Below are 25561 nucleotides of genomic sequence, written 5' to 3'. Positions count from 1 at the left end.
CCGCAGCCGTTGAGGGGTAAGTTAGAATGACGGTCCGCGGCTGTGGATGTTACAGCGATCACATCTAAGTTCATAACTTAGATCTTGTACAGGGAGGCAGTACTATCTGTACATATATCATTAAAAGGGAAAGACAGGGAGGCAGTACTATCTGTGCCCGCATCATTTAGGCCTCATGCACACGACCGTGATGTTTTTCTGGTCCGCAAATTCCAGGACCGTGTTCCGTGGAATGTCATCCGCAGTTCATCCGTATGTAATCCGCAAAAATGCGGATGAAAAAAAAAAGGACTTTTAAACAGGATGCCAAAAGCTTGGTCAAACTCCCTTTAGAAGGTCACATGATCCGCAAATCCGCAAACTGCGGATGACACACGGCGGTGTATCCGCAATTTCCACGGGCCCATTGACTTCTATTGGCATGTCTGCACCGCATTTGCGGCCCATAATAAGACATGTCCGGAGTTTCTGCGGCACGGATGTGCGGACATGCGGAGAGCCGTGAAAACACGGATAGTGGGTATGGCCACATAGAAATGAATGGGTCCGCAATTAACCCGTGGATTTGCGGTTGAATTGCGGACGCAAAAACACGGTCGTGTGCATGAGGCCTTACAGAGAGAGACAGGAAGACAGTACTATCTTTGTCTACATAATTTACAGAGAGAGACAGTAGTACCTGTGCCTGCATAATTTACAGAGAGACAGGGAGGCAGAACTATATGTACCTACTTCATCTACAGGAAGAGACAAGGAGGCAGTACTATCTGTACCTATGTAATTTACAGGAAGGCAGTACTAGCTGCACCTACATCATTTACCGGAAGGCAGTACAGGCGGTGCCTACATCATTTATAGGGAGAAACAGAGAGGCACTACTATCTGCACCTACATCACTTACAGGGAGAGACAGGGAAGTAGTACTAACTGTGCCTACATCACTTACAGAAAGAGACAGAGAGGCATTACAATCTGTGCCTACATCATTTACAGGGAGAGATAGGGAGGCAGTACTATCTGTGCCTACATCATTTACAGGAAAAGACAAGGAGGCAGTACCATCTGTAACTACATCATTTACAGGAAGGCAGTACTATCTGCACCTATATCACGTATAAGGAGAGACATGGAAGCAGTACTATCTGTACCTACATATTTTACATGGAAAGACAGGGAGGCAATACCATATTTGATGTGGACATTTGAGGTTCCTGGACCACAGCATTCAGACGTTTGATGGGCATCTTACAATTAAGAGCTACCCTTAGCCATCTTTATAATTCTATGTTGAAGGGCAAAAATGTAGAGATGTTTTGCACATGCCATTTTGGGATATCGCAACAAGAGACAGAAGCAGCATGGCAACGAAATGCCGAATCAACCCCCTGCAGGAATCCCTCCAAGATTTAGGTGTGTTTGTATCTCTGTCACATAAGAAGACACCAGTATTATAAATGGGCCCATGGTAGGATGGGGGTTTGATTACACTATTGCCGCACTGGGGCCCAGGAGCTCCAAGTTACCCCTCTGGGCCCACTGTAACTTTGGTGCCCCCTTAAAGTGTTAGTAAACGTTCGACAAACTTCTGACATGTCACAGTTTTGATTGGTGGGTTCTCCCCCATTGAATTAAACGGGGAGGTAAAACCCGAAACAAATAGCAGATGTTGCGATTTTTGCAGTGGAAGAGCTGCAATTCCGCGGCAAAATTTGAAACGCAGATAAAAAATCTTATACTTACCCAGAATTCTGTGTTTCTTCGTCCAGGCCGGCCTCCTGGGATGACGTTTCATACCCTGCGACGGCTTGGGTGACAGCGGGTTCTGCGTGTCTGCGACAAGCACTGGAAAGGTGATAAATGCTAGATCGGGGTAAGGTCCAACCGCTGGACTCCCACCGATCGCCAGAAGGGGGGACATTGGTCGTCGTCGTCGTCCCTCCGTCCCCCCCCGTTCCCCTCAGCCACAAGACCTCGGCTAGTAGGACTTTGAATGGAGTGGTGGTCGAGCATGTCTGGTGCTGCTCCATTCAAAGTCCTAAGTTCTAGCCATAGTCCCCTGGCTGAGAGGACCGGTGTACCCCATTATGGCGATCAAAGGTCCATACGCACAGGATGAGGGTGGCGCTCTGTAGCGGTGCTTAGGCGCTGGTCTTTTGGGGGTTCATGGTTAGAGGCATAACAAAAAACAAAATTTGCAGCGGCACACTGCACGCGCCGCCTACTGTGTCCCTCTTTGCTTTAAATAAAAGTTGAATTTATGTGCAAACGTACATACAATGCCTGTGGCAATTGTCACTGCGGTCACGTCATAATGTCACACGTCCACATGGTTGTAGTCACTTCAAAGTGAGGCGTGAGAGAATATTTTTAATGGTGGATGCATTGAAAATTGCCTTCATTTTTTAGATCATGGCTTTTTCTGAGAAAAATAAAAAATATATATAAATCTGCATCAAATCAGTTATGTATGTTATAACACTCGGAAGAAAAACTACATTTCCCAGAAAGCTTCATTCCATACTGTACCGAGCACTTCCGCCCCTTCTAGTCTTACAGCCTCTTATGACCATCCGTATCATGTTGTCTCATGTTTTGCGGCCATTTTTGAGGAGACCGCTCGTTGGGTAAAATATGTTTTGGTCTTCAAGAAAATGGCCGGCGATTCATATTTTCTTTCTATGACTTTGAGAAGGCGGACGGAGACTGTAGCCGGTGACATGTGCGGAGAAGCCCCCGCAATGCGATGTGAGGTGAGACAGGGAGGGGTCAGGGCTCCCGGGTCAGTCAGCAGTGGGTTGTCCTGTATTCAGTCCATGAAGAAATATAATTTATCATCAGTCCATATAATCAGACAGATGCGTAATACAGAGGGAGCGACGGTCGTGTGAAATAAATATAACTCGTCCTCCCCTGTCAAGTTGCTAAAATTATATCGTTTTTATATATATATATACAGACATATACACACTCGCCAACGCTGAGAAGTGACATCAGAGAAAGACCCCCGAGACCAGACCACTAAATACAGACCCTCTAAATGAATACAGACTCCTGACCCCTAATTACAGACCCCGGACTAGACCCATTAACAAACACAGCAAGCCGTAAACCCACCCTCTTTAAATACCGTCCCGCTAATTACAGACCCCTAATTACAGACTCCAGACCCCCTAAATACAGATCTCAGGCCAGACCCCCTAAATACAGACTCCGGACCCCTTAAATACAGATCTCAGGCCAGACCCCCTAATTACAGACTCCGGACCCCTTAAATACAGTTCTCAGGCTAGACCCCTAAATACAGACCCCCAGACTCCCTAAATACAGACCAGACCCCCTAAACTAATACAGACTCCCTAAATACAGACTCCGGACCCCCTAACTGCAGACTCCTTAAATACAGATCTCAGGCCAGACCCGTAAATCCAGACCCCAGACTCCTAAATACAGACCAGATCCCCTAAACGAATACAGACTCCGGACCCCCTAAGTACAGACTCCGGATTAGACCCCTAAATAAAGACCTCAGACCAGACCTCCTAAGTACAGACTCCGGACCCCTAAATACAGATCCCGGATTAGACCCCTAAGTAAAGATTTCGGACCAGACCCCCTAAATACAGCCCCTAGACCGGTCCCTGTCATTTCTCCTGTGTCCTTCCACAATTGGTTGCATTGCCGCTCTGTTTTGTTGCCTGACCCGCTCTTCATCCTGAGCCTCCCGGTTCATGCCAGAACTGCAGTGAAGACTGACACACAGGCCGACATGTAGGAGAGAGGAGGAGGTTACAGAACCCTGCCGAATATTGTGTCTGTGGAAAGCTGAATAATGACTCCTATATTACATACAGTCTAACCCCACACGTTATGGGATCCTGATCAATCAGCGTCTTACAGAAATAGTCCCATGCCGGAGTAACAGAAATGTACCTGATAGTCCGGCACATGGCAGCCCACAGACGGTTCAGAATATCAGTCCTGATGAAGCCGAATGATCAGAACTTTACTATGTATATATATATTCATTCATTCATCATCATGTTTTATTTTAGGGACCCTGAGCCTCATCTGAGAATCACTGACGCCCTGACACCATGTATGCCCCCAGGAAGCTGGCGTTCTCTGTCCTCGGACGATGTCCTTGGCGTCATTGCCACCGGAGACGCAGTGCAGCCGCCCACAAGTTTAGTGTGCGGGAAGCTCTTGTGGCAAATGTGGAGGAAGGCGCAAAAAATATCAAAATCCAGGTAATTGTTTTATATGTTTCTTACCTATTGAGACCAAACACATAAAGAAAATAATCCGAAAGGGCCGACCGAAGAACTCCTGCCCCTCCCTCCTCGCCAAGAGAAAATGTTGGGCCCTCCCCCTCTTCTGCAGTTAGTAGTATACTCACACATCACCCTGGGTTCAGGGGCTTAGGGGTTAATAATAATTTCCCTGGTGGTCTAGGATGGCTGAGTGGTTAATACATTTCATCCTAGGTGGTCTACATGGGCGAAGGAGTAATAACCCTGCTGGTCCAGTGTAGTGAAGGGGTTAATGCCAATGTGCCTTGTGGTCCAGGGTAGTGAAGGGGTTAATGCCAGCGTGCCTGGTGGGCCAGTGTAGTGAAGGGGTTAATGTCAGTGTGCCTGGTGGTCCATTGTAGTGAAGGGGTTAATGCCAGTGTGCCTGGTGGTCCAGTGTAGTGAAGGGGTTAATGCCAGTGTGCCTGGTGGTCCAGGGTAGTGAAGGGGTTAATGCTAGTGGGCCTGGTGGTCCAGTGTAATGGAGGGGTTAATGCCAGTGTGCCTGGTGGTCCAGTGTAGTGAAGGGGTTAATGCCAATGTGCCTTGTGGTCCAGGGTAGTGAAGGGGTTAATGCCAGTGTGCCTGGTGGTCCAGTGTAATGAAGGGGTAAATGCCAGCGTGCCTGGTGGGCCAGTGTAGTGAAGGGGTTAATGTCAGTGTGCCTGGTGGTCCATTGTAGTGAAGGGGTTAATGCCAGTGTGCCTGGTAGTCCAGTGTAGTGAAGGGGTTAATGCCAGTGTGCCTGGTAGTCCAGTGTAGTGAAGGGGTTAATGCCAGTGTGCCTGGTGGTCCAGTGTAGTGAAGGGGTTAATGCCAGTGTGCCTGCTGGTCCAGTGTAGTGAAGGGGTTAATGCCAGTGTGCCTGCTGGTCCAGTGTAGTGAAGGGGTTAATGCCAATGTGCCTGGTGGTCCAGTGTAATGAAGGCGTAAATGCCAGCGTGCCTGGTGGTCCAGTGCAGTGAAGGGGTTAATGCCAGCGTGCCTGGTGGTCCAGTGCAGTGAAGGGGTTAATGCCAGCGTGCCTGGTGGTCCAGTGCAGTGAAGGGGTTAATGCCAGCGTGCCTGGTGGTCCAGGGTAGTGAAGGGGTTAATGCCAGCGTGCCTGGTGGTCCAGTGTAGTGAAGGGGTTAATGCCAGTGTGCCTGGTGGTCCAGTGTAGTGAAGGGGTTAATGCCAGCGTGCCTGGTGGTCCAGATAGTGAAGGGGTTAAAGCCAGCGTGCCTGGTGGTCCAGTGTAGTGAAGGGGTTAATGCCAGTGTGCCTGGTGGTCCAGTGTAGTGAAGGGGTTAATGCCAGCGTGCCTGGTGGTCCAGGGTAGTGAAGGGGTTAATGCTAGTGGGCCTGGTGGTCCAGGGTAGTGAAGGGGTTAATGCTAGTGGGCCTGGTGGTCCAGGGTAGTGAAGGGGTTAATGCTAGTGGGCCTGGTGGTCCAGGGTAGTGAAGGGGTTAATGCTAGTGGGCCTGGTGGTCTAGTGTAGTGCAGCCCTGTACATTTAATGTTCACATCCCAGCAGTGACTGTTTTGTGTGTTTATCTGTGAACATTAATGTGGTTGGTGATTTGGATCCACGCCAGGACTACGTGGCAACGCTGCGCCTCACAGAAATCGGGAGGGGACATGATGTCATCAGGATCTCTGCATAGTTCAGCTCTCTCCAGATCCCCCTCCTCACTGTGTCTCCATCTGTGTCTTATTTGAGGTGGTACAATGACCCTTAGCCTTTCTGCTGACTAGTGATTTTGAGCTGATCAGTTTTACTGTAGTCAGTAAAACGAGATTCTTTCTAAGCACCCCTATGTAGCGCAGCCTATTTGGCCACTAGATGTCAGCACATGTGAGAGAGCTCTGAAATGACTGGTGGATCACTTTATAACAAGTATGAGGCTGTGTCTGCATTGTCACGTATCCTGTGCCACCTCTTCTTACAGGGATGGGTGCGCTCTGTCCGCTCGCAGAAAGAAGTTTTATTTATGCACGTTAATGATGGTTCGTCATTGGAAAGCCTCCAGATTGTGGCCGAGCCCAGTCTTAAAAGCAGGTATGGAGTGTGCAGAATACATGTGACGTAATAAGACACTGGTGCGATGTTATTATATAATTCACAGTTGTGGCCCTAGAGCTGCACTCACTATTCTGCTGGTGGAGTCACTGTCTACATACATTACATTACTTATCCTGTACTGATCCTGAGTTACATCCTGTATTATACTCCAGAGCTGCACTCACTATTCTGCTGGTGGAGTCACTGTCTACATACATTACATTACTTATCCTGTACTGATCCTGAGTTACATCCTGTATTATACTCCAGAGCTGCACTCACTATTCTGCTGGTGGAGTCACTGTCTACATACATTACATTACTTATCCTGTACTGATCCTGAGTTACATCCTGTATTATACTCCAGAGCTGCACTCACTATTCTGCTGGTGGAGTCACTGTGTACATACATTACATTACTTATCCTGTACTGATCCTGAGTTACATCCTGTATTATACTCCAGAGCTGCACTCACAATTCTGCTGGTGGAGTCACTGTGTACATACATTACATTACTTATCCTGTACTGATCCTGAGTTACATGCCGTATTATACTGCAGAGCCGCACTCCGTATTCTGCTGGTGGAGTCACTGTGTACATACATTACATTACTTATCCTGTACTGATCCTGAGTTACAGCCTGTATTATACTCCAGAGCTGCACTCACTATTCTGCTGGTGGAGTCACTGTATACATACATTACATTACTTATCCTGTACTGATCCTGAGTTACATCCTGTATTATACTCCAGAGCTGCACTCACTATTCTGCTGGTGGAGTCACTGTGTACATACATTACATTACTTATCCTGTACTGATCCTGAGTTATATCCTGTATTATACGCCAGAGCTGCACTCACTATTCTGCTGGTGGAGTCACTGTGTACATACATTACATTACTTATCCTGTACTGATCCTGAGTTACATCCTGTATTATACTCCAGAGCTGCACTCACTATTCTGCTGGTGGAGTCACTGTGTACATACATTACTTATCCTGTACTGATCCTGAGTTACATCCTGTATTATACTCCAGAGCTGCACTCACTATTCTGCTGGTGGAGTCACTGTGTACATACATTACATTACTTATCCTGTACTGATCCTGAGTTACATGCCGTATTATACTCCAGAGCTGCACTCACTATTCTGCTGGTGGACACTGTGTACATACATTACATTATTTATCCTGTACTGATCCTGAGTTACATCCTGTATTATACTCCAGAGCTGCACTCACTATTCTGCTGGTGGAGACACTGTTTACATACATTACATTACTTATCCTATACTGATCCTGAGTTATATCCTGTATTATACTCCAGAGCTGCACTCACTATTCTGCTGGTGGAGTCACTGTGTACATACATACATTACATTACTTATCCTGTACTAATCCTGAGTTACATCCTGTGTTATAATCCAGAGCAGCACTCACTATTCTTCTGGTGGAGTGACTGTGTACATACATTACATTACTTATCCTGTACTGATCCTGAGTTACATCCTGTATTATACTCCAGAGCTGCACTCACTATTCTGCTGGTGGAGTCACTGTGTACATACATTACTTATCCTGTACTGATCCTGAGTTACATCCTGTATTATACTCCAGAGCTGCACTCACAATTCTGCTGGTGGAGTCACTGTGTACATACATTACATTACTTATCCTGTACTGATCCTGAGTTACATGCCGTATTATACTCCAGAGCTGCACTCACTATTCTGCTGGTGGAGACACTGTGTACATACATTACATTGCTTATCCTGTACTGATCCTGAGTTACATCCTGTATTATACTCCAGAGCTGCACTCACTATTCTGCTGGTGGAGACACTGTGTACATACATTACATTACATTACTTATCCTGTACTAATCCTGAGTTACATCCTGTGTTATAATCCAGAGCAGCACTCACTATTCTTCTGGTGGAGTGACTGTGTACATACATTACATTACTTATCCTGTACTGATCCTGAGTTACATCCTGTATTATACTCCAGAGCTGCACTCACTATTCTGCTGGTGGAGACACTGTGTACATACATTACATGACTTATCCTGTACTGATCCTGAGTTACATCCTGTATTATACTCCAGAGCTGCGCTCACTATTCTGCTGGTGGAGTCACGGTGTACATTACATTACTTATCCTGTACTGATCCTGAGTTATATCCTGTATTATACTCCAGATCTGCACTCACTATTCTGCTGGTGGAGTCACTGTGTATATATATTACATTACTTATCCTGTACTGATCCTGAGTTACATCCTGTATTATACTCCAGAGCTGCACTCACTATTCTGCTGGTGGAGTCACTGTGTACATACATTACTTATCCTGTACTGATCCTGAGTTACATCCTGTATTATACTCCAGAGCTGCACTCACTATTCTGCTGGTGGAGTCACTGTGTACATGCATTACATTACTTATCCTGTACTGATCCTGAGTTACATCCTCTCTTATACTCCAGAGCTGCACTCACTATTCTGCTGGTGGAGTCACTGTGTACATGCATTACATTACTTATCCTGTACTGATCCTGAGTTACATCCTGTATTATACTCCAGAGCTGCACTCACTATTCTGCTGGTGGAGTCACTGTGTACATACATTACATTACTGATCCTGAGTTACATCCTGTATTATACTCCAGAGCTGCACTCACTATTCTGCTGGTGGAGTCACTGTGTACATACATTACATTACTTATCCTGTACTGATCCTGAGTTACATCCTGTATTATACTCCAGAGCTGCACTCACTATTCTGCTGGTGGAGTCACTGTGTACATACATTACATTACTTATCCTGTACTGATCCTGAGTTACAGCCTGTATTATACTCCAGAGCTGCACTCACTATTCTGCTGGCTGTTAATGGAAACAGTCAGCAAGCTTCTTGACAGACACACTGCTAACGCTTTTTCTCGTTCTTGCACAGTGCGATCGGTTTCGGCAGTTCGGTGGAAGTCTGCGGAGTGTTGGTAAAGAGCCTCAGCAAGAAACAGAATGTGGAGCTGAAGGCCACGGAGATTCGTGTAATAGGAGAATGTGACTCAAAGGTAAGAAGTTCCGGGGGGGGGCTGTAGTGCAGTCAGGCAGGTGGATTTACTTATTATCTACAGCAAATCTGCAGCAATTTAGGACACGGCGCAGTTACTGACCCACCATACAGTGTAATTGTAGGGGCAGTCCAGACAAAATTCAACATCTCAGTTTAGCCCTCAATTCTTGGTGCTCCCCAAGCCCCTGTGTGGTTACCTTCCCCCAGCGAGCCATTTTTAAAATTCCCTTCTGCGGACGACCTGACCCAGCTCCTCAGCCAGTCTAAAAGGGGTTTTCAGGATTAGAAAAACATCACTGCATTCTAGCGCCACACCTGTCTACAGGTTGTTTGTGGTATTGCAGTGCAGCCCTATTCAATTCAATAAAGCTAAGACCCAATATAAGACCCAACCCATGGTAAGGTGTGGGGCTGTTTTTGGAAACCTGTACAACCCCTGTCCATGAAACTTGCATAGTGACATCACATCCAGACGTCACGTCACATCACATCATCTGCCCTCAGACACTATTTTTCTGAGATTCTCTCTTCCGAATCAAATAAGGGGTTCTAAACAAGGGGCCCATCTATTATCTGTGATACGTAATTGTTGTTATTTTTTTGCAGGATTTTCCCTTTAAAATCAAAGAGCATCACCCCCCAGAATATGTCCGGCAGTTTCCCCACCTGCGCTGCAGGACAAACATATTTGGTTCCTTACTCCGAGTCCGCAGTGAAGCCACGTCCGCCATCCACCAGTTCTTCAAGGTATGGATATTTCTTATTTGGCCTGTGTGATGTTGTAGTCAGGCTCCCTGTGCTTAGCCAAGTGTGTGTCTCCATGGTTACAGACTACAAACAAACCCTGTGTAGTCTGATGCTGCAGCCATGTCTCGCTCTCTTCCATCTTTTCCCTCTACTACGGTCTGTAGGTTATAAAGAAGAGGGAGTGGAGTGACTGCAAAATCAGACTGCACATTGTTTGTTTGTAGTCTGTAATCATGGAGACACCAGTCTGCATAGGAGCTGTATACACAAAACGGTAGGACATTTTTTATAAAGCCTGTTTGCAAAATTGCTCTACCCCGCTCCATACACATGCAGGAGCTGTCTGCCGTAACTCTATGGCGGATGGTGCCAAGGGGTTAAATAGCAGCTGCCTGACGGGTACATCCTTAAAGGCTATGTTCACTTCTGCCACCATCTTTTTTTCTTTATTGGTCCAATAAGTCTAAAATATAATTGAATCAATGTTTCAAATTGTCTCGATTAAAATATCGAACCGTTTTGTGTATGCAGCTACCAAATAAACGCAAACAAGAAGTAGGGGACGCATGTAAGGTGATACGGCTATAGGATCAGACTACACATAGGTTTGCATAGGAGCTGCATACAAGGTTTGTTTTGGTCTAATACTATTTTAATATGATCGCCTCCTGATTTGGAAGTATTAGACCAGGATCCCAAGGTGATCGGCTGGGCGGTATCTTCTATCCTCGGGGACTGTGGTCCAGGAGCTGCATTTAACATAGGGGTCTAATGGGTAAATTAAGGACTATAGGTTTAGAAAGTATCGTTTGTAATTGGATTGAGAATTGGCTCAAGGACCGTATCCAGAGAGTTGTGGCCAATGATCCCTACTCTGAATGGTCCCCGGTTATAAGTGGTGACCCCAGGGTTCAGTGCTGGGACCACTATTATTCAACTTATTTATTAATGATATAGAGGATGGGATTAATAGCACTATTTCTATTTTTGCAGATGACACCAAGCTATGTAATATAGTTCAGTCTATGGAAGATGTTCATGAATTACAGGCAGATTTAAACAAACTAAGTGTTTGGGCGTCCACTTGGCAGATGAAGTTTAATGTAGATAAATGTAAAGTTATGCATCTTGGTACCAACAACCTGCATGCATCATATGTCCTAGGGGGCGCTACACAGGGGGCGTCACTTGTGGAGAAGGATCTGGGTGTAATAATCTGCAGCATCATATGTCCTAGGGGGAGCTACACTGGGGGAGTCACTTGTTGAGAAGGATCTGGGTGTAATAATCTGTAGCATCGTATGTCCTAGGGGGCGCTACACAGGGGGCGTCACTTGTGGAGAAGGATCTGGGTGTAATAATCTGCAGCATCATATGTCCTAGGGCAGGGGTCTCAAGCATGCGGCCCGCGGGCCGCATGCGGCCCCTGGGGCTGTCATCTGCGGCCCGCGGGACACAGAGCCGCTAGTATCGGCTCTGCTCCGAGACTCTGGAATTCCCTGACATCGCTGTCCACATATGAACAGCGATGTCTGGGGCTTCCCCAGAGCCGGAGTCCCGGGCAGAGCGCTAGTACAGGCTCTGCTCCGGGACTCTGTGGAATTCCCTGACATCGCTGCCCATATATGGACAGTGTGTCAGGGTCTTGCCCAGAGCGGAGCAGAGCGCTGGTGTCGGCTCTGCTCCTGGACTCTGTGGAATTCCCTGACATCGCTGTCCACATATGAACAGCGATGTCTGGGGCTTCCCCAGAACCGGAGTCCCGAGCGGAGCGCTGGTGTCGGCTCTGCTCCGGGACTTTGGAATTCCCTGACATCGCTGCCCATATATGGACAGTGTGTCAGGGTCTTGCCCAGAGTGCTGGTGTCGGCTCTGCTCCTGGACTCTGTGGAATTCCCTGACATCGCTGTCCACATATGAACAGCGATGTCTGGGGCTTCCCCAGAGCCGGAGTCCCGAGCGGAGCGCTGGTGTCGGCTCTGCTCCGGGACTCTGGAATTCCCTGACATCGCTGCCCATATATGGACAGTGTGTCAGGGTCTTGCCCAGAGCGGACCAGAGTGCTGGTGTCGGCTCTGCTCCTGGACTCTGTGGAATTCCCTGACATCGCTGTCCACATATGAACAGCGATGTCTGAGGCTTCCCCAGAGCTGGAGCCCCGAGCAGAGCGCTGGTGTCTGCTCTGCTCCTGGACTCTGTGGAATTCCCTGACATCACTGCCCATATATGGACAGTGTGTCAGGGTCTTGCCCAGAGCGGAGCAGAGCGCTGGTGTCGGCTCTGCTCCTGGACTCTGTGGAATTCCCTGACATCGCTGTCCACATATGAACAGCGATGTCTGAGGCTTCCCCAGAGCTGGAGCCCCGAGCAGAGCGCTGGTGTCTGCTCTGCTCCTGGACTCTGTGGAATTCCCTGACATCACTGCCCATATATGGACAGTGTGTCAGGGTCTTGCCCAGAGCGAAGCAGAGCGCTGGTGTCGGCTCTGCTCCTGGACTCTGTGGAATTCCCTGACATCGCTGTCCACATATGAACAGCGATGTCTGGGGCTTCCCCAGAGCCGGAGTCCCGAGCGGAGCGCTGGTGTCGGCTCTGCTCCGGGACTCTGTGGAATTCCCTGACATCGCTGCCCATATATGGACAGTGTGTCAGGGTCTTGCCCAGAGCGGAGCAGAGCGCTGGTGTCGGCTCTGCTCCTGGACTCTGTGGAATTCCCTGACATCGCTGTCCACATATGAACAGCGATGTCTGGGGCTTCCCCAGAGCCGGAGTCCCGAGCGGAGCGCTGGTGTCGGCTCTGCTCCGGGACTCTGTGGAATTCCCTGACATCGCTGCCCATATATGGACAGTGTGTCAGGGTCTTGCCCAGAGCGGAGCAGAGCGCTGGTGTCGGCTCTGCTCCTGGACTCTGTGGAATTCCCTGACATCGCTGTCCACATATGAACAGCGATGTCTGGGGCTTCCCCAGAACCGGAGTCCCGAGCGGAGCGCTGGTGTCGGCTCTGCTCCGGGACTCTGGAATTCCCTGACATCGCTGCCCATATATGGACAGTGTGTCAGGGTCTTGCCCAGAGCGGAGCAGAGCGCTGGTGTCGGCTCTGCTCCTGGACTCTGTGGAATTCCCTGACATCGCTGTCCACATATGAACAGCGATGTCTGGGGCTTCCCCAGAGCCGGAGCCCCGAGCAGAGCGCTGGTGTCGGCTCTGCTCCTGGACTCTGTGGAATTCCCTGACATCACTGCCCATATATGGACAGTGTGTCAGGGTCTTGCCCAGAGCGAAGCAGAGCGCTGGTGTCGGCTCTGCTCCTGGACTCTGTGGAATTCCCTGACATCGCTGTCCACATATGAACAGCGATGTCTGGGGCTTCCCCAGAGCCGGAGTCCCGAGCGGAGCGCTGGTGTCGGCTCTGCTCCGGGACTCTGTGGAATTCCCTGACATCGCTGCCCATATATGGACAGTGTGTCAGGGTCTTGCCCAGAGCGGAGCAGAGCGCTGGTGTCGGCTCTGCTCCTGGACTCTGTGGAATTCCCTGACATCGCTGTCCACATATGAACAGCGATGTCTGGGGCTTCCCCAGAGCCGGAGTCCCGAGCAAAGCGCTGGTGTCGGCTCTGCTCCGGGACTCTGTGGAATTCCCTGACATCGCTGTCCACATATGAACAGCGATGTCTGGGGCTTCCCCAGAGCCGGAGTCCCGAGCAAAGCGCTGGTGTCGGCTCTGCTCCGGGACTCTGTGGAATTCCCTGACATCGCTGTCCACATATGAACAGCGATGTCTGGGGCTTCCCCAGAGCCGGAGTCCCGAGCAGAGCGCTGGTGTCGGCTCTGCTCCGGGACTCTGTGGAATTCCCTGACATCGTTGTCCACATATAAACAGCGATGTCTGGGGCTTCCCCAGAGCCGGAGTCCCGGGCAGAGCGCTAGTACAGGCTCTGCTCCGGGACTCTGTGGAATTCCCTGACATCGCTGCCCATATGTGGACAGTGTGTCAGGGTCTTCCCCATAGCGGAGTCCCGGGCAGAGCGCTAGTATAGGCTCTGCTCCGGGACGCTGCGGAATTCTCTGACATCGCTGTCCATACATCGACAATGATGTCAGGGGCTTCCCCAGAGCAGGAGCCCCAGTGATGTCAGGAGCACAGCTGGAGTCCCAGGAAGAGCCTACTAGCGCTCTGCCTGGGACTCCAGCTCTGGGCAAGCCCCTGACATCACTGGGGCAGCCTCTACAGAGGGCACTGGGGCAGCCTCTACAGAGGGCACTGGGGCAGCCTCTACAGAGGGCACTGTGGCGGCCTCTACAGAGGGCACTGTGGCGGCCTCTACAGAGGGCACTGTGGCGGCCTCTACAGAGGGCACTGTGGCGGCCTCTACAGAGGGCACTGTGGCGGCCTCTACAGAGGGCACTGTGGCGGCCTCTACAGAGGGCACTGTGGCGGCCTCTACAGAGGGCACTGTGGCGGCCTCTACAGAGGGCACTGTGGCGTTATCTACAAGTGGGTGTGTGACAGTATCTGAAGAGGACACTGGCATTATCTAGGGGTGTGTTGCATTATCTACAGAGGGCACTGTGGCAGCATCTACAGAGGACACTGTGGCCTTATCTACCGAGGGCACTGGCCTTATCTAGGGGTGTGTTGCATTATCCACAGAGGGCACTGCGGCAGCATCTACAGAGAGCACTGCGGCAGCATCCACAGAGGGCACTGCGGCAGCATCTACAGAGGGCAGTGCGGCAGCATCTACAGAGGGCACCGCGGTAGCATCTACAGAGGGCACTGTGGCAGTATCTACAGAGGGCACTGCGGCAGCATCTACAGAGGGCACTGCGGCAGCATCCACAGAGGGCACTGCGGCAGCATCCACAGAGGGCACTGGGTCAGCATCTACAGAGGGCACTGCGGCAGCATCCACAGAGGGCACTGGGTCAGCATCCACAGAGGGCACTGTGCAGCATCTACAGAGGGCACTGTGGCAGCATCTACAGAGGGCACTGTGCAGCATCTACAGAGGGCACTGTGGCAGTATCTACAGAGGGCACTGCGGCAGCATCCACAGAGGGCACTGGGTCAGCATCTACAGAGGGCACTGTGCAGCATCTACAGAGGGCACTGCGGCAGCATCTACAGAGGGCACTGTGGCAGCATCTACAGAGGGCACTGCGGCACTATCTAAAAAGGGGCTGCCCAATCTTGACATGTGTGCTAACTGAGCCGCCGGACTGCATTTAGCGACACTTAAACTGGAAAACTGGATTGTTGAAATAAGCACGTGGAGAAATATCTCACATTTTAAACCTAGCGCTATTATTATAGTAATGTAGTATTATTATTCTAGTAATATAGTGTTATAGTAGATCAAATAACTAATTGATTAACAATAATTTTGTATTGTATCAAATTTGAAAGTAATGCGGCCCGTCAACTTCCCATTTTTTCTATATGCGGCCCACTTACCCGGCCGAGTTTGAGACCCCTGTCCTAGGGGGAGCTACACTGGAGGAGTCACTTGTAGAGAAGGATCTGGGTGTAATAATCTGCAGCATCATATGTCCTAGGGGGAGCTACACTGGGGGAGTCACTTGTTGAGGAGGATCTGGGTGTAATAATCTGCAGCATCATATGTCCTAGGGGGAGCTACACTGGGGGAGTCACTTGTAGAGAAGGATCTGGGTGTAATAATCTGCAGCATCATATGTCCTAGGGGGGGCTATACTGGGGGAGTCACTTGTAGAGAAGGATCTGGGTGTAATAATCTGCAGCATCATATGTCCTAGGGGGAGCTACACTGGGGGAGTCACTTGTTGAGGAGGATCTGGGTGTAATAATCTGCAGCATCATATGTCCTAGGGGGAGCTACACTGGGGGAGTCACTTGTAGAGAAGGATCTGGGTGTAATAATCTGCAGCATCATATGTCCTAGGGGGGGCTATACTGGGGGAGTCACTTGTAGAGAAGGATCTGGGTGTAATAATCTGCAGCATCATATGTCCTAGGGGGAGCTACACTGGGGGAGTCACTTGTAGAGAAGGATCTGGGTGTAATAATCTGCAGGATCATATGTCCTAGGGGGAGCTACACTGGGGGAGTCACTTGTTGAGGAGGATCTGGGTGTAATAATCTGCAGCATCATATGTCCTAGGGGGCGCTACACTGGGGGAGTCACTTGTAGAGAAGGATCTGGGTGTAATAATCTGCAGCATCATATGTCCTAGGGGGAGCTACACTGGGGGAGTCACTTGTTGAGGAGGATCTGGGTGTAATAATCTGCAGCATCATATGTCCTAGGGGGCGCTACACTGGGGGAGTCACTTGTAGAGAAGGATCTGGGTGTAATAATCTGCAGCATCATATGTCCTAGGGGGAGCTACACTGGGGGAGTCACTTGTAGAGAAGGATCTGGGTGTAATAATCTGCAGGATCATATGTCCTAGGGGGAGCTACACTGGGGGAGTCACTTGTTGAGGAGGATCTGGGTGTAATAATCTGCAGCATCATATGTCCTAGGGGGCGCTACACTGGGGGAGTCACTTGTTGAGAAGGATCTGGGTGTAATAATCTGCAGCATCATATGTCCTAGGGGGAGCTACACTGGGGGAGTCACTTGTTGAGAAGGATCTGGGTGTAATAATCTGCAGCATCATATGTCCTAGGGGGAGCTACACTGGGGGAGTCACTTGTTGAGGAGGATCTGGGTGTAATAATCTGCAGCATCATATGTCCTAGGGGGTGCTACACTGGGGGAGTCACTTGTTGAGAAGGATCTGGGTGTAATAATCTGCAGCATCATATGTCCTAGGGGGCGCTACACTGGGGGAGTCACTTGTTGAGGAGGATCTGGGTGTAATAATCTGCAGCATCACATGTCCTAGGGGGAGCTACACTGGCGGAGTCACTTGTTGAGAAGGATCTGGGTGTAATAATCTGCAGCATCATATGTCCTAGGGGGAGCTACACTGGCGGAGTCACTTGTAGAGAAGGATCTGGGTGTAATAATCTGCAGCATCATATGTCCTAGGGGGCGCTACACTGGTGGAGTCACTTGTTGAGAAGGATCTGGGTGTAATAATCTGCAGCATCATATGTCCTAGGGGGAGCTACACTGGGGGAGTCACTTGTAGAGAAGGATCTGGGTGTAATAACCTGCAGCATCATATGTCATAGGGGGAGCTACACTGGGGGAGTCACTTGTTGAGAAGGATCTGGGTGTAATAATCTGCAGCATCATATGTCCTAGGGGGGCTACACTGGGGGAGTCACTTGTAGAGAAGGATCTGGGTGTAATAATCTGCAGCATCATATGTCCTAGGGGGGCTACACTGGGGGAGTCACTTGTTGAGAAGGATCTGGGAGTAATAATCTGCAGCATCATATGTCCTAGGGGGGGCTACACTGGGGGAGTCACTTGTAGAGAAGGATCTGGGAGTAATAATCTGCAGCATCATATGTCCTAGGGGGAGCTACACTGGGGGAGTCACTAGTTGAGAAGGATCTGGGTGTAATAATCTGCAGCATCATATGTCCTAGGGGGGGCTACACTGGGGGAGTCACTTGTAGAGAAGGATCTGGGAGTAATAATCTGCAGCATCATATGTCCTAGGGGGAGCTACACTGGGGGAGTCACTTGTTGAGAAGGATCTGGGTGTAATAATCTGCAGCATCATATGTCCTAGGGGGCGCTACACTGGGGGAGTCACTTGTAGAGAAGGATCTGGGTGTAATAATCTGCAGCATCATATGTCCTAGGGGGAGCTACACTGGGGGAGTCACTTGTTGAGAAGGATCTGGGTGTAATAATCTGCAGCATCATATGTCCTAGGGGGCGCTACACTGGCGGAGTCACTTGTTGAGAAGGATCTGGGTGTACTTGTAAATCATAAACTCAATAACAGCATGCAGTGTCAATCAGCTGCTTCAAAGGCCAGCAGGATATTGTCGTGTATTAAAAGAGGCCTGGACTCGCGGGACAGGGATGTAATAATGCCACTTTACAAAGCATTAGTGAGGCCTCATCTAGAATATGCAGTTCAGTTCTGGGCTCCAGTTCATAGAAAGGATGAAAAATACAAAGAAGAGCAACGAAGCTAATTAGGGGCATGGAGAATTTAAGTTATGAGGAGAGATTGAAAGAATTAAACCTATTTAGCCTTGAAAAAAGACGACTAAGGGGGGACATGATTAACTTATATAAATATATGAATGGCACATACAAAAAATATGGTGAAATCCTGTTCCTTGTAAAACCCCCTCAAAAAACAAGGGGGCACTCCCTCCGTCTGGAGAAAAAAAGGTTCAACCTGCAGAGGCGACAAGGCTTCTTTACAGTGAGAACTGTGAATCTATGGAATAGTCACCGCAGGAGCCGTCACAGCAGGGACAGGAGATGCTGCAAAAAAGGCAAAGATCATTTCCTAGAACAAAAAAATATTAACTCCTATGTGTAGAAATGTTTCCCTTCCCTTTTCTCATCCCTTGGTTGAACTTGATGGACATGTCTTTTTTCAACCGTACTAACTATGTAACACTAGGTGGCGCTGTTTTCCATGAAATTGATACATTGCTGAGGGACATAATTCTGTATCTACTGTAGAGGAACCCAACTAGTTTTAGGCCTCATTCACACGACAGGGTCCGAGTGCCGGCCGGGAAAATCTGCCGTTTTTGGCCGATTTTCCCGGCCGGTTTGCATCCGATTTGTATCCGTTCCGATTCCGTTCCGGGCCGAGTTGCCGTTTTTACCGGCCGATTTGGACCCGATTTGCATCCGTTTTTTTCCCTGTCCGTTTTAAAATCGGATGAATTTCATTTAAATTTGTTGCCACACACAGCCCTTTGTAGATAATGCCAAAGCCCCCCTGGTAGGTAATGCCACCCAGCCCCCTGTTGGTGATGCCACACAGCCCCCTGTAGGTAATGCCACACAGCCCCCTGTAGGTGATGCCACCCAGCCCCCTGTAGGTGATGCCACCCAGCCCCCTGTAGGTGATGCCACCCAGCCCCCTGTAAGTAATGCCACCCAGCCCCCTGTAGGTAATGCCACCCACCAGCCCCCTGTAGGTGATGCCACCCACCCTGCCCCCTGTAGGTGATGCCACCCTGCCCCCTGTAGGTGATGCCACCCTGCCCCCTGTAGGTGATGCCACCCAGCCCCCTGTAGGTAATGCCACCCAGCCCCCTGTAGGTAATGCCACCCAGCCCCCTGTAGGTAATGCCACCCAGCCCCTGTAGGTAATGCCACCCAGCCCCCTGTAGGTGATGCCACCCAGCCCCCTGTAAGTAATGCCACCCAGCCCCCTGTAGGTAATGCCACCCACCAGCCCCCTGTAGGTGATGCCACCCACCCTGCCCCCTGTAGGTGATGCCACCCTGCCCCCTGTAGGTGATGCCACCCAGCCCCCTGTAGGTAATGCCACCCAGCCCCCTGTAGGTAATGCCACCCAGCCCCCTGTAGGTAATGCCACCCAGCCCCTGTAGGTAATGCCACCCAGCCCCCTGTAGGTGATTCCACCCTGCCCCCTGTAGGTGATTCCACCCTGCCCCCTGTAGGTAATGCCACCCAGCCCCCTGTAGGTAATGCCACCCAGCCCCCTGTAGGTGATGCCACTCACCCTGCCCCCTGTAGGTGATGCCACCCACCCTGCCCCCTGTAGGTGATGCCACCCACCCTGCCCCCTGTAGGTGATGCCACCCTGCCCCCTGTAGGTGATGCCACCCTGCCCCCTGTAGGTGATTCCACCCTGCCCCCTGTAGGTGATGCCACCCAGCCCCCTGTAGGTGATGCCACCAAGTCCCCTGTAGGTGATCCCACACAGCCCCCTGTAGGTTACACCCATCCCCCCCCCCCTTCCAGGAGAAGTCACTGACTTCAATGTCCATATATGGACAGTGTAGTCACTGACTTCTCCTGAAGAGGAATTCCCTGCCACAGGTCGGGAATTCCGCTTCAGAAGTGAGTGACGTCACTGTGTCCATATCTGGACAGTGTAGTCACGCACTTCTCCTGTAGCGGAATCCCCAATCCCCGGCCGGGGATTGGGGATTCCGACTCCTACAGCGAGCAATAAAAGACCCTCCTCCTCCTCCTCACATGCACTCTGCACTGTGAGGAGGAGGAGAGATAGAGCGCGAGCGACGGTAGACCCGGCCATCACTCGGGACACATTCCGGTGATGGCCGGGTATTACCCGGCCCCATAGACTTCTATGGGAGCCGGGCGGCCGGGTAAACGGACGAAAATAGAGCATGTCCTATTTTTTGACGGCCGGTTTTCCCGGCCGTCAAAAAATCGGTCGTGTGAATAGCCCCATTAGGGGTCTATTATTCCTAATGCAGCCGGGTGCCGGCCGATTTATGAACGGCCGGCACCCGGCCGGGAAACCCTGTCGTGTGAATGCCGCCTTAGTAAATTAATTCACACCCCAGACTAGCCCCTAAAATTATTAACCCCTTCCCGACATTTGATGTATCCATACGCCAAAATCGGGTAGGGGAAGTATGGAACGGGCTCACAGAGTGTACCCGCTCCATACGGTGTCGGCTGTATATTACAGCCGACACTTCAGAGTAACGAGTGGGATCGCGCTCGAGCGCGGTCCCGCTCATTTAACTCGTTAAATGCCGCGGTCAATAGCGACCGCAGCATATAAATCGTTTGAAAGAGGTGGGTGACCCCCTGTAACAGCTCATTGCGCCCCCTGCAACGCAATCGCGGGGTGGCGATGGTTGCTATGGCTGCCTTCATTAGGCCCCCAGGTCCGCCATCTTTGTGCTCCTATTAAGCGCTGCCCCCGGCCTGTCAGAATCACGATATACTGCAATACATTAGTATTGCAGTATATAGTGCAAGCGATCTAACGATCACTGGTTGAAGTCCCCTAGGGGGGGGGGGGACTAATAAAAAAAAAAGTAAAAATTTGTTAAATAAAAGTATTTTTTTATGTAAAAAAAAAAAAAAAATAACAAAATTAAAAGTAAAAAAAAAACACCCCATTTTCCCCCTAGAGCATAGTAAAAAAAGAAATAAACATAATTGGTATCGCCGCGTCCGTAAAAGTCTGACCTATTACAATATATCATTATTTAACCCGCACGGGGAACGCCGTAAAAATAAAATAATGTAAATGCCAGAATGTCTATTTTTTGGTCACCTCAATAAAAAGTGATCAAACCGTCGCATTTACACCAGAATGGTATTATTAAAAACGACAGCTCATCCCGCAGAAAACAAGCCCTCATACCGCTTAATCGACGGAAAAATAAAAAAGTTCCGGCTCTCGGAATCTGGCGAAACAAAATAAATGTTCTTTTTTACATTTAGGTTTTTACTTGAAAAAGTAGTAAAATATAGAAAAAAAACGATATATATTTGGTATCGCCGCAATCGTATTGACCCGCAGAATAAAGTGAACATGTTGTTTTAATTGCACAGTGAATTCCGTAAAAACGAGGCGCAAAAAACAATGGAGGAATCGCTGTTTTTTTTTCATTTTCTACCCCACAAATATTTTTTTTTCACCCCTTTCCTAGTACATTATACGGCAAAATAAATGGTCCTACGAAAAACTACAACTCGTCCCGCAAAAATCAAACCCTTATAGGACTATATAGATGGGAATATACAAAAGTTATGGCCTTTGGAAGGTGGGGAGGAAAAAACGGAGGCTGAGATTAGTAAAGTTAATCGTACGGCAAGACAGAAGCGAGAAAATATTTCCCATGTAAAGTATTAGATCATATGATCAGGACAACTGAAGGATTTATATTTACTGGGGATTAACTGTAATTATCCATATGACCACAAGGGGGTGCTCATGTCTAAGGAAAATGCAGTTCTCCAGGAGCAAGCCTTGGCTTCCTTATTAGAATCTATAGTGTTGCTTGGGGTAGAGTGTGCCCGTGTCCGCTGCCCTCCTCTAGCCCCGGGCACCCTCCAAGTCATGTGTCCTGTTGTATGTTAACAAAGCCGCGTGTGCATCCCAGATCCTCAATCATCTTCATATCTCTGTCCGACCGGTGGTAATTCCTGTGACGTCATTTGATCCTGCAGTAGCCTCTTGCAGCGATGACGTCACTGTGCCGCCGGCAGCGCTGGGGATTATGTTCTTCTCTGTAATTTTACTCTCTCTTTTCCATAGAGTAATGGATACGTTCACATTCACACCCCCATCATTACCTCTAACGACTGCGAGGGCGCAGGAGAACTCTTCCAGGTGGAGGTAGGTGTTTGGTATTAACCTGGTATTTTTAGCACTCAGACAAAACCTCCTGTCATATCCATTAAAGAGACAGTGAACCTAAAATCTATATTCTCTCCACTTGCTTTGTAGATCAATACATTGCCGCTTTGTGATGTTCCCTGTTATCAGCCATTTCCGGCTAGGGATAATCACATCATTACTGCAATGCCAGATCCCCACTGAAAAACCTCTATTAATAATACTCACAGCTGAGGGTTTGCTACAATTGTCTCTGGTCTTGACAATCCTTTGTGAGGTTAACGTTCTGATACATTTTACCTGCATGAGAACAGGAGAGAGATTCGTGCTGCTGATTCGCTTGTCTACGCTGGAAACAATTGTTACAAATCCTCAGCTGTGAGAAGTATTAGGTCATGGTGGTTGCCATTCACTAACAGCAAGCAGAGATCTTGGAAATGGGGAGCTATTGGAACACAAGGTGTAGTAGAAAGTTGTATAACTTTTCATTACACAACTATTAGGGCATATAGATATTATAGAGGAGGGTCTCCCGCTCAGGGCCCCCCGTCTTTGAGCCTGAATGGAGAGCGCCTGCCAGTCCCGGCCCATTCATGGCGTGTAATAACAGGGACTTCACTCTGACATTTATATACCCTAATAGGGAACCTGGACTGGAGTCGCCCCATCAGGACCTTTTACGTAAAAAATGATAAAATTGCCTTTGTGATGTTATCCCTTACCCCACCACTAGGGGGCTCTGTATAATTCACATATTTGTAATTCCTATAGTAGCTAATGTTATAATTTCTCTATCTCATAGACTTCAAAGAGGGTCGGCACACAGGAGGAGGAGGATGATGATGGGTTTTTTGGGGTCCCTGCATTTCTTACCGTGTCCGGACAGCTGCACCTGGAGATCATGTCAGGGTAACAATTCTAGGAAGCTTCAATGTTAAAATTCAATGTCTTGTGTCCCCCATTTTCATGATAGAAGTGGCTGCACACCCAAGTGGGTTTCTGGAGAGTGAGGGGGCAGGGAAAAATACCGAAAGTTGGTTCGTTCCAATATCGCCATATTCAGCGCAATCCAACACTGCGGCGTAATGTTCGTACCAGTGAACCAACCGGCGCTACTGCGGACTAAACCATTAAAGAATATCTACAGCCGGCTTAAAGGGGTTGTCCAGTCATAACAAATTGATGGCCTATCCTCGGGATATCTGATTGGTGGGGGTCCTACTCCCGGCACCCCCTCCAATCAGCTGTTTGGAAGGATCCGTGGCGCTCGTCTGAGCACTGCTTCCCTTACCTGCTCGTACTGAGAATCGCCAATACACTGGTAGCGCCGGTTCACACTATTACAGCCTCCACCCGTTCAAGTGAACAGACTGTAATACTGTGATCCACCACTACAAGTGTGCTGGCGATTCTCAGTACGAGCAGCGGCCGTACGATCACTGTGGCCCCTTCAAACACGTGATCTTCCGGGGTGCCGGGAGTCAGACCACCAGACATTAGATATTGATGGCCTATCCTGAGGATAGGCCATCAATTTATTATGACTGGACTTTCCCTTTAAGACTGGGCAGATTGCATAAAGGGGTTTCCCAGGACTAACTAATACCTTCAGCTGGCAGGACTTTGTAAGGCACTTAATGCTCGGGTCACGTGACACCGGCCCCGGGAAAACAGACACTTCCGGTGACATTTGGTCAGTTTTTCGGAATCTATGGCATGTAATGTGTGGCGTACGTTACAGGGGGTGGTCCGGGTGAGCTCTGACCTTGACATAGCATGCGCCGTTCAAAGACACTCTATTTACTCTGCGCATGCTCCTGATATATCTACTGCGCCGCCGGCGTCCGATCAAAGCAAAGAAACCGCCTGTAGTGCGATCAGACCTGTTGAATATTTAGTAGGTAGTGTCGGAAAACACCTGCGCGGACAGCTCTCCGGCCGGAATGGAGACTTGGGGTCCCTTGTTATACATAAGAGGTGAGATCCCCCCACTTCTCACTCTTTTATGACCTGTCTAGTGGACGATCCCTTTAACTTCTTGTCATTTTTTTTTTATTCAGAGGGTTCCAGAAAGCCTTCACCTTCGGCCCTACATTTCGAGCAGAGAATTCTCAGGGTCGGAGGCATCTGGCGGAGTTCTACATGGTGGAAGCTGAAGTCTCCTTCACAGAAAGCCTGGAGGACATTATGCAGGTCGGTGCTGCACCATACAGGATTCTTGTCATGGATCATGTGACCCCACAACCCGGAAGTTCTCGTTGTTTTTTTTAGCCCCGCCCTTTGGCGGACTGTTTAGTGGGTGTAATAGTAGTAATTATATCTGTTTTTTGGGAAGGGTGGGTGATAACCAACATGCTCCAAATGTCAGCCAGACTCCTTAAAGGGGGTTCTCCATGTTATTAAAATTGATGGGCTATCCTTAGCATAGGCTATCAATATTAGATCGATGGGGGTCCGACTGTCGCCGATCAGCCGTTTGAAGGGACCGAGGCGCTCGTACCAGCTCATACCAATACAAGTGAATGGGACACTGGTCCAATGCCTTGCACCGCTGCGGAGAACCATGTAAATAATGAAGGGCTGCGACGCTTATACGATCGCCGCGGCCCCTTCAACCCTTTTAGGATACGTTCACATAAATCGGATTCGCTACGGAAAACTCCACAGCAAATCCGACCCAATTCCACAAGGAATTCTGGTCGAAAGTTCGCCCCATATCGTGTTTGATTTGTTGCAGATTTTCTGCCGGATTTGGGAATAAAATAAAAGAAAAAGATGATACTCACCTCCCCTGGTCTCACGCAGCGACGCGTCTCTGCTCCCCCGGTTGGTCTCGGTGCTGCTGGACTCCTGGGATGACGTTTTATCCCACGTGACCATTTCATATTCTGGCCGATGCAGCCTTTGGTCGCTACGGGAGACCAGGGGAGGTGAGTATAATTTTTTTTTTTTTAAATTGAAAGTGGAAAATTTTGGTAATTTATTTCCCTACTTGTAACTTTAGCTGCAAATTCCACAGCAAAAATGGCAAAATCGGTAATTTGTTGCAATTTTTTACTCTCCCATTGAACGTGTGAACAGAGCCTAACTGTCAACTATGTTGGTTGTCCCCCAGATACCACCATGAACAGGTTAATAAAAATTTTTGCAACTTGACAAATTGGATTGTAGAATTTAAAGTGAA

General features: G+C 49.1%; 1 protein-coding gene and 1 long non-coding RNA gene across 4 annotated transcripts in view; one reads left to right on the top strand and one right to left on the bottom strand.

Moving 5' to 3' along the window:
* Positions 1-10205, bottom strand: part of LOC142742022 (uncharacterized) — a 30491-nt gene extending 20286 nt beyond the window's left edge. Inside the window, exon 1 of the long non-coding RNA XR_012881267.1 lies at positions 10117-10205. This is a non-coding gene — a long non-coding RNA (uncharacterized LOC142742022). The remainder of the gene's footprint in view (positions 1-10116) is intronic.
* Positions 2631-25561, top strand: part of NARS2 (asparaginyl-tRNA synthetase 2, mitochondrial) — a 42820-nt gene continuing 19889 nt past the window's right edge. The window contains exons 1-8 of one of the 3 annotated variants that reach the window (XM_075851375.1): positions 2631-2750; positions 4053-4247; positions 6222-6331; positions 9294-9414; positions 10023-10163; positions 22297-22377; positions 23180-23286; positions 24438-24570. In XM_075851375.1, the coding sequence (XP_075707490.1) occupies positions 4095-4247; positions 6222-6331; positions 9294-9414; positions 10023-10163; positions 22297-22377; positions 23180-23286; positions 24438-24570 (846 nt within the window). In that variant the 5' untranslated portion in view covers positions 2631-2750; positions 4053-4094. The other 2 variants (XM_075851373.1, XM_075851374.1) reach the window with 2 other exon arrangements.

This window comes from Rhinoderma darwinii, chromosome 2 (assembly GCF_050947455.1).
Source record: "Rhinoderma darwinii isolate aRhiDar2 chromosome 2, aRhiDar2.hap1, whole genome shotgun sequence".
In the NCBI taxonomy this organism is placed as follows: domain Eukaryota; kingdom Metazoa; phylum Chordata; class Amphibia; order Anura; family Rhinodermatidae; genus Rhinoderma; species Rhinoderma darwinii.
Note: the sequence above shows the minus strand (reverse complement) of the source record. Positions and strands in the feature narration are given on the sequence as shown.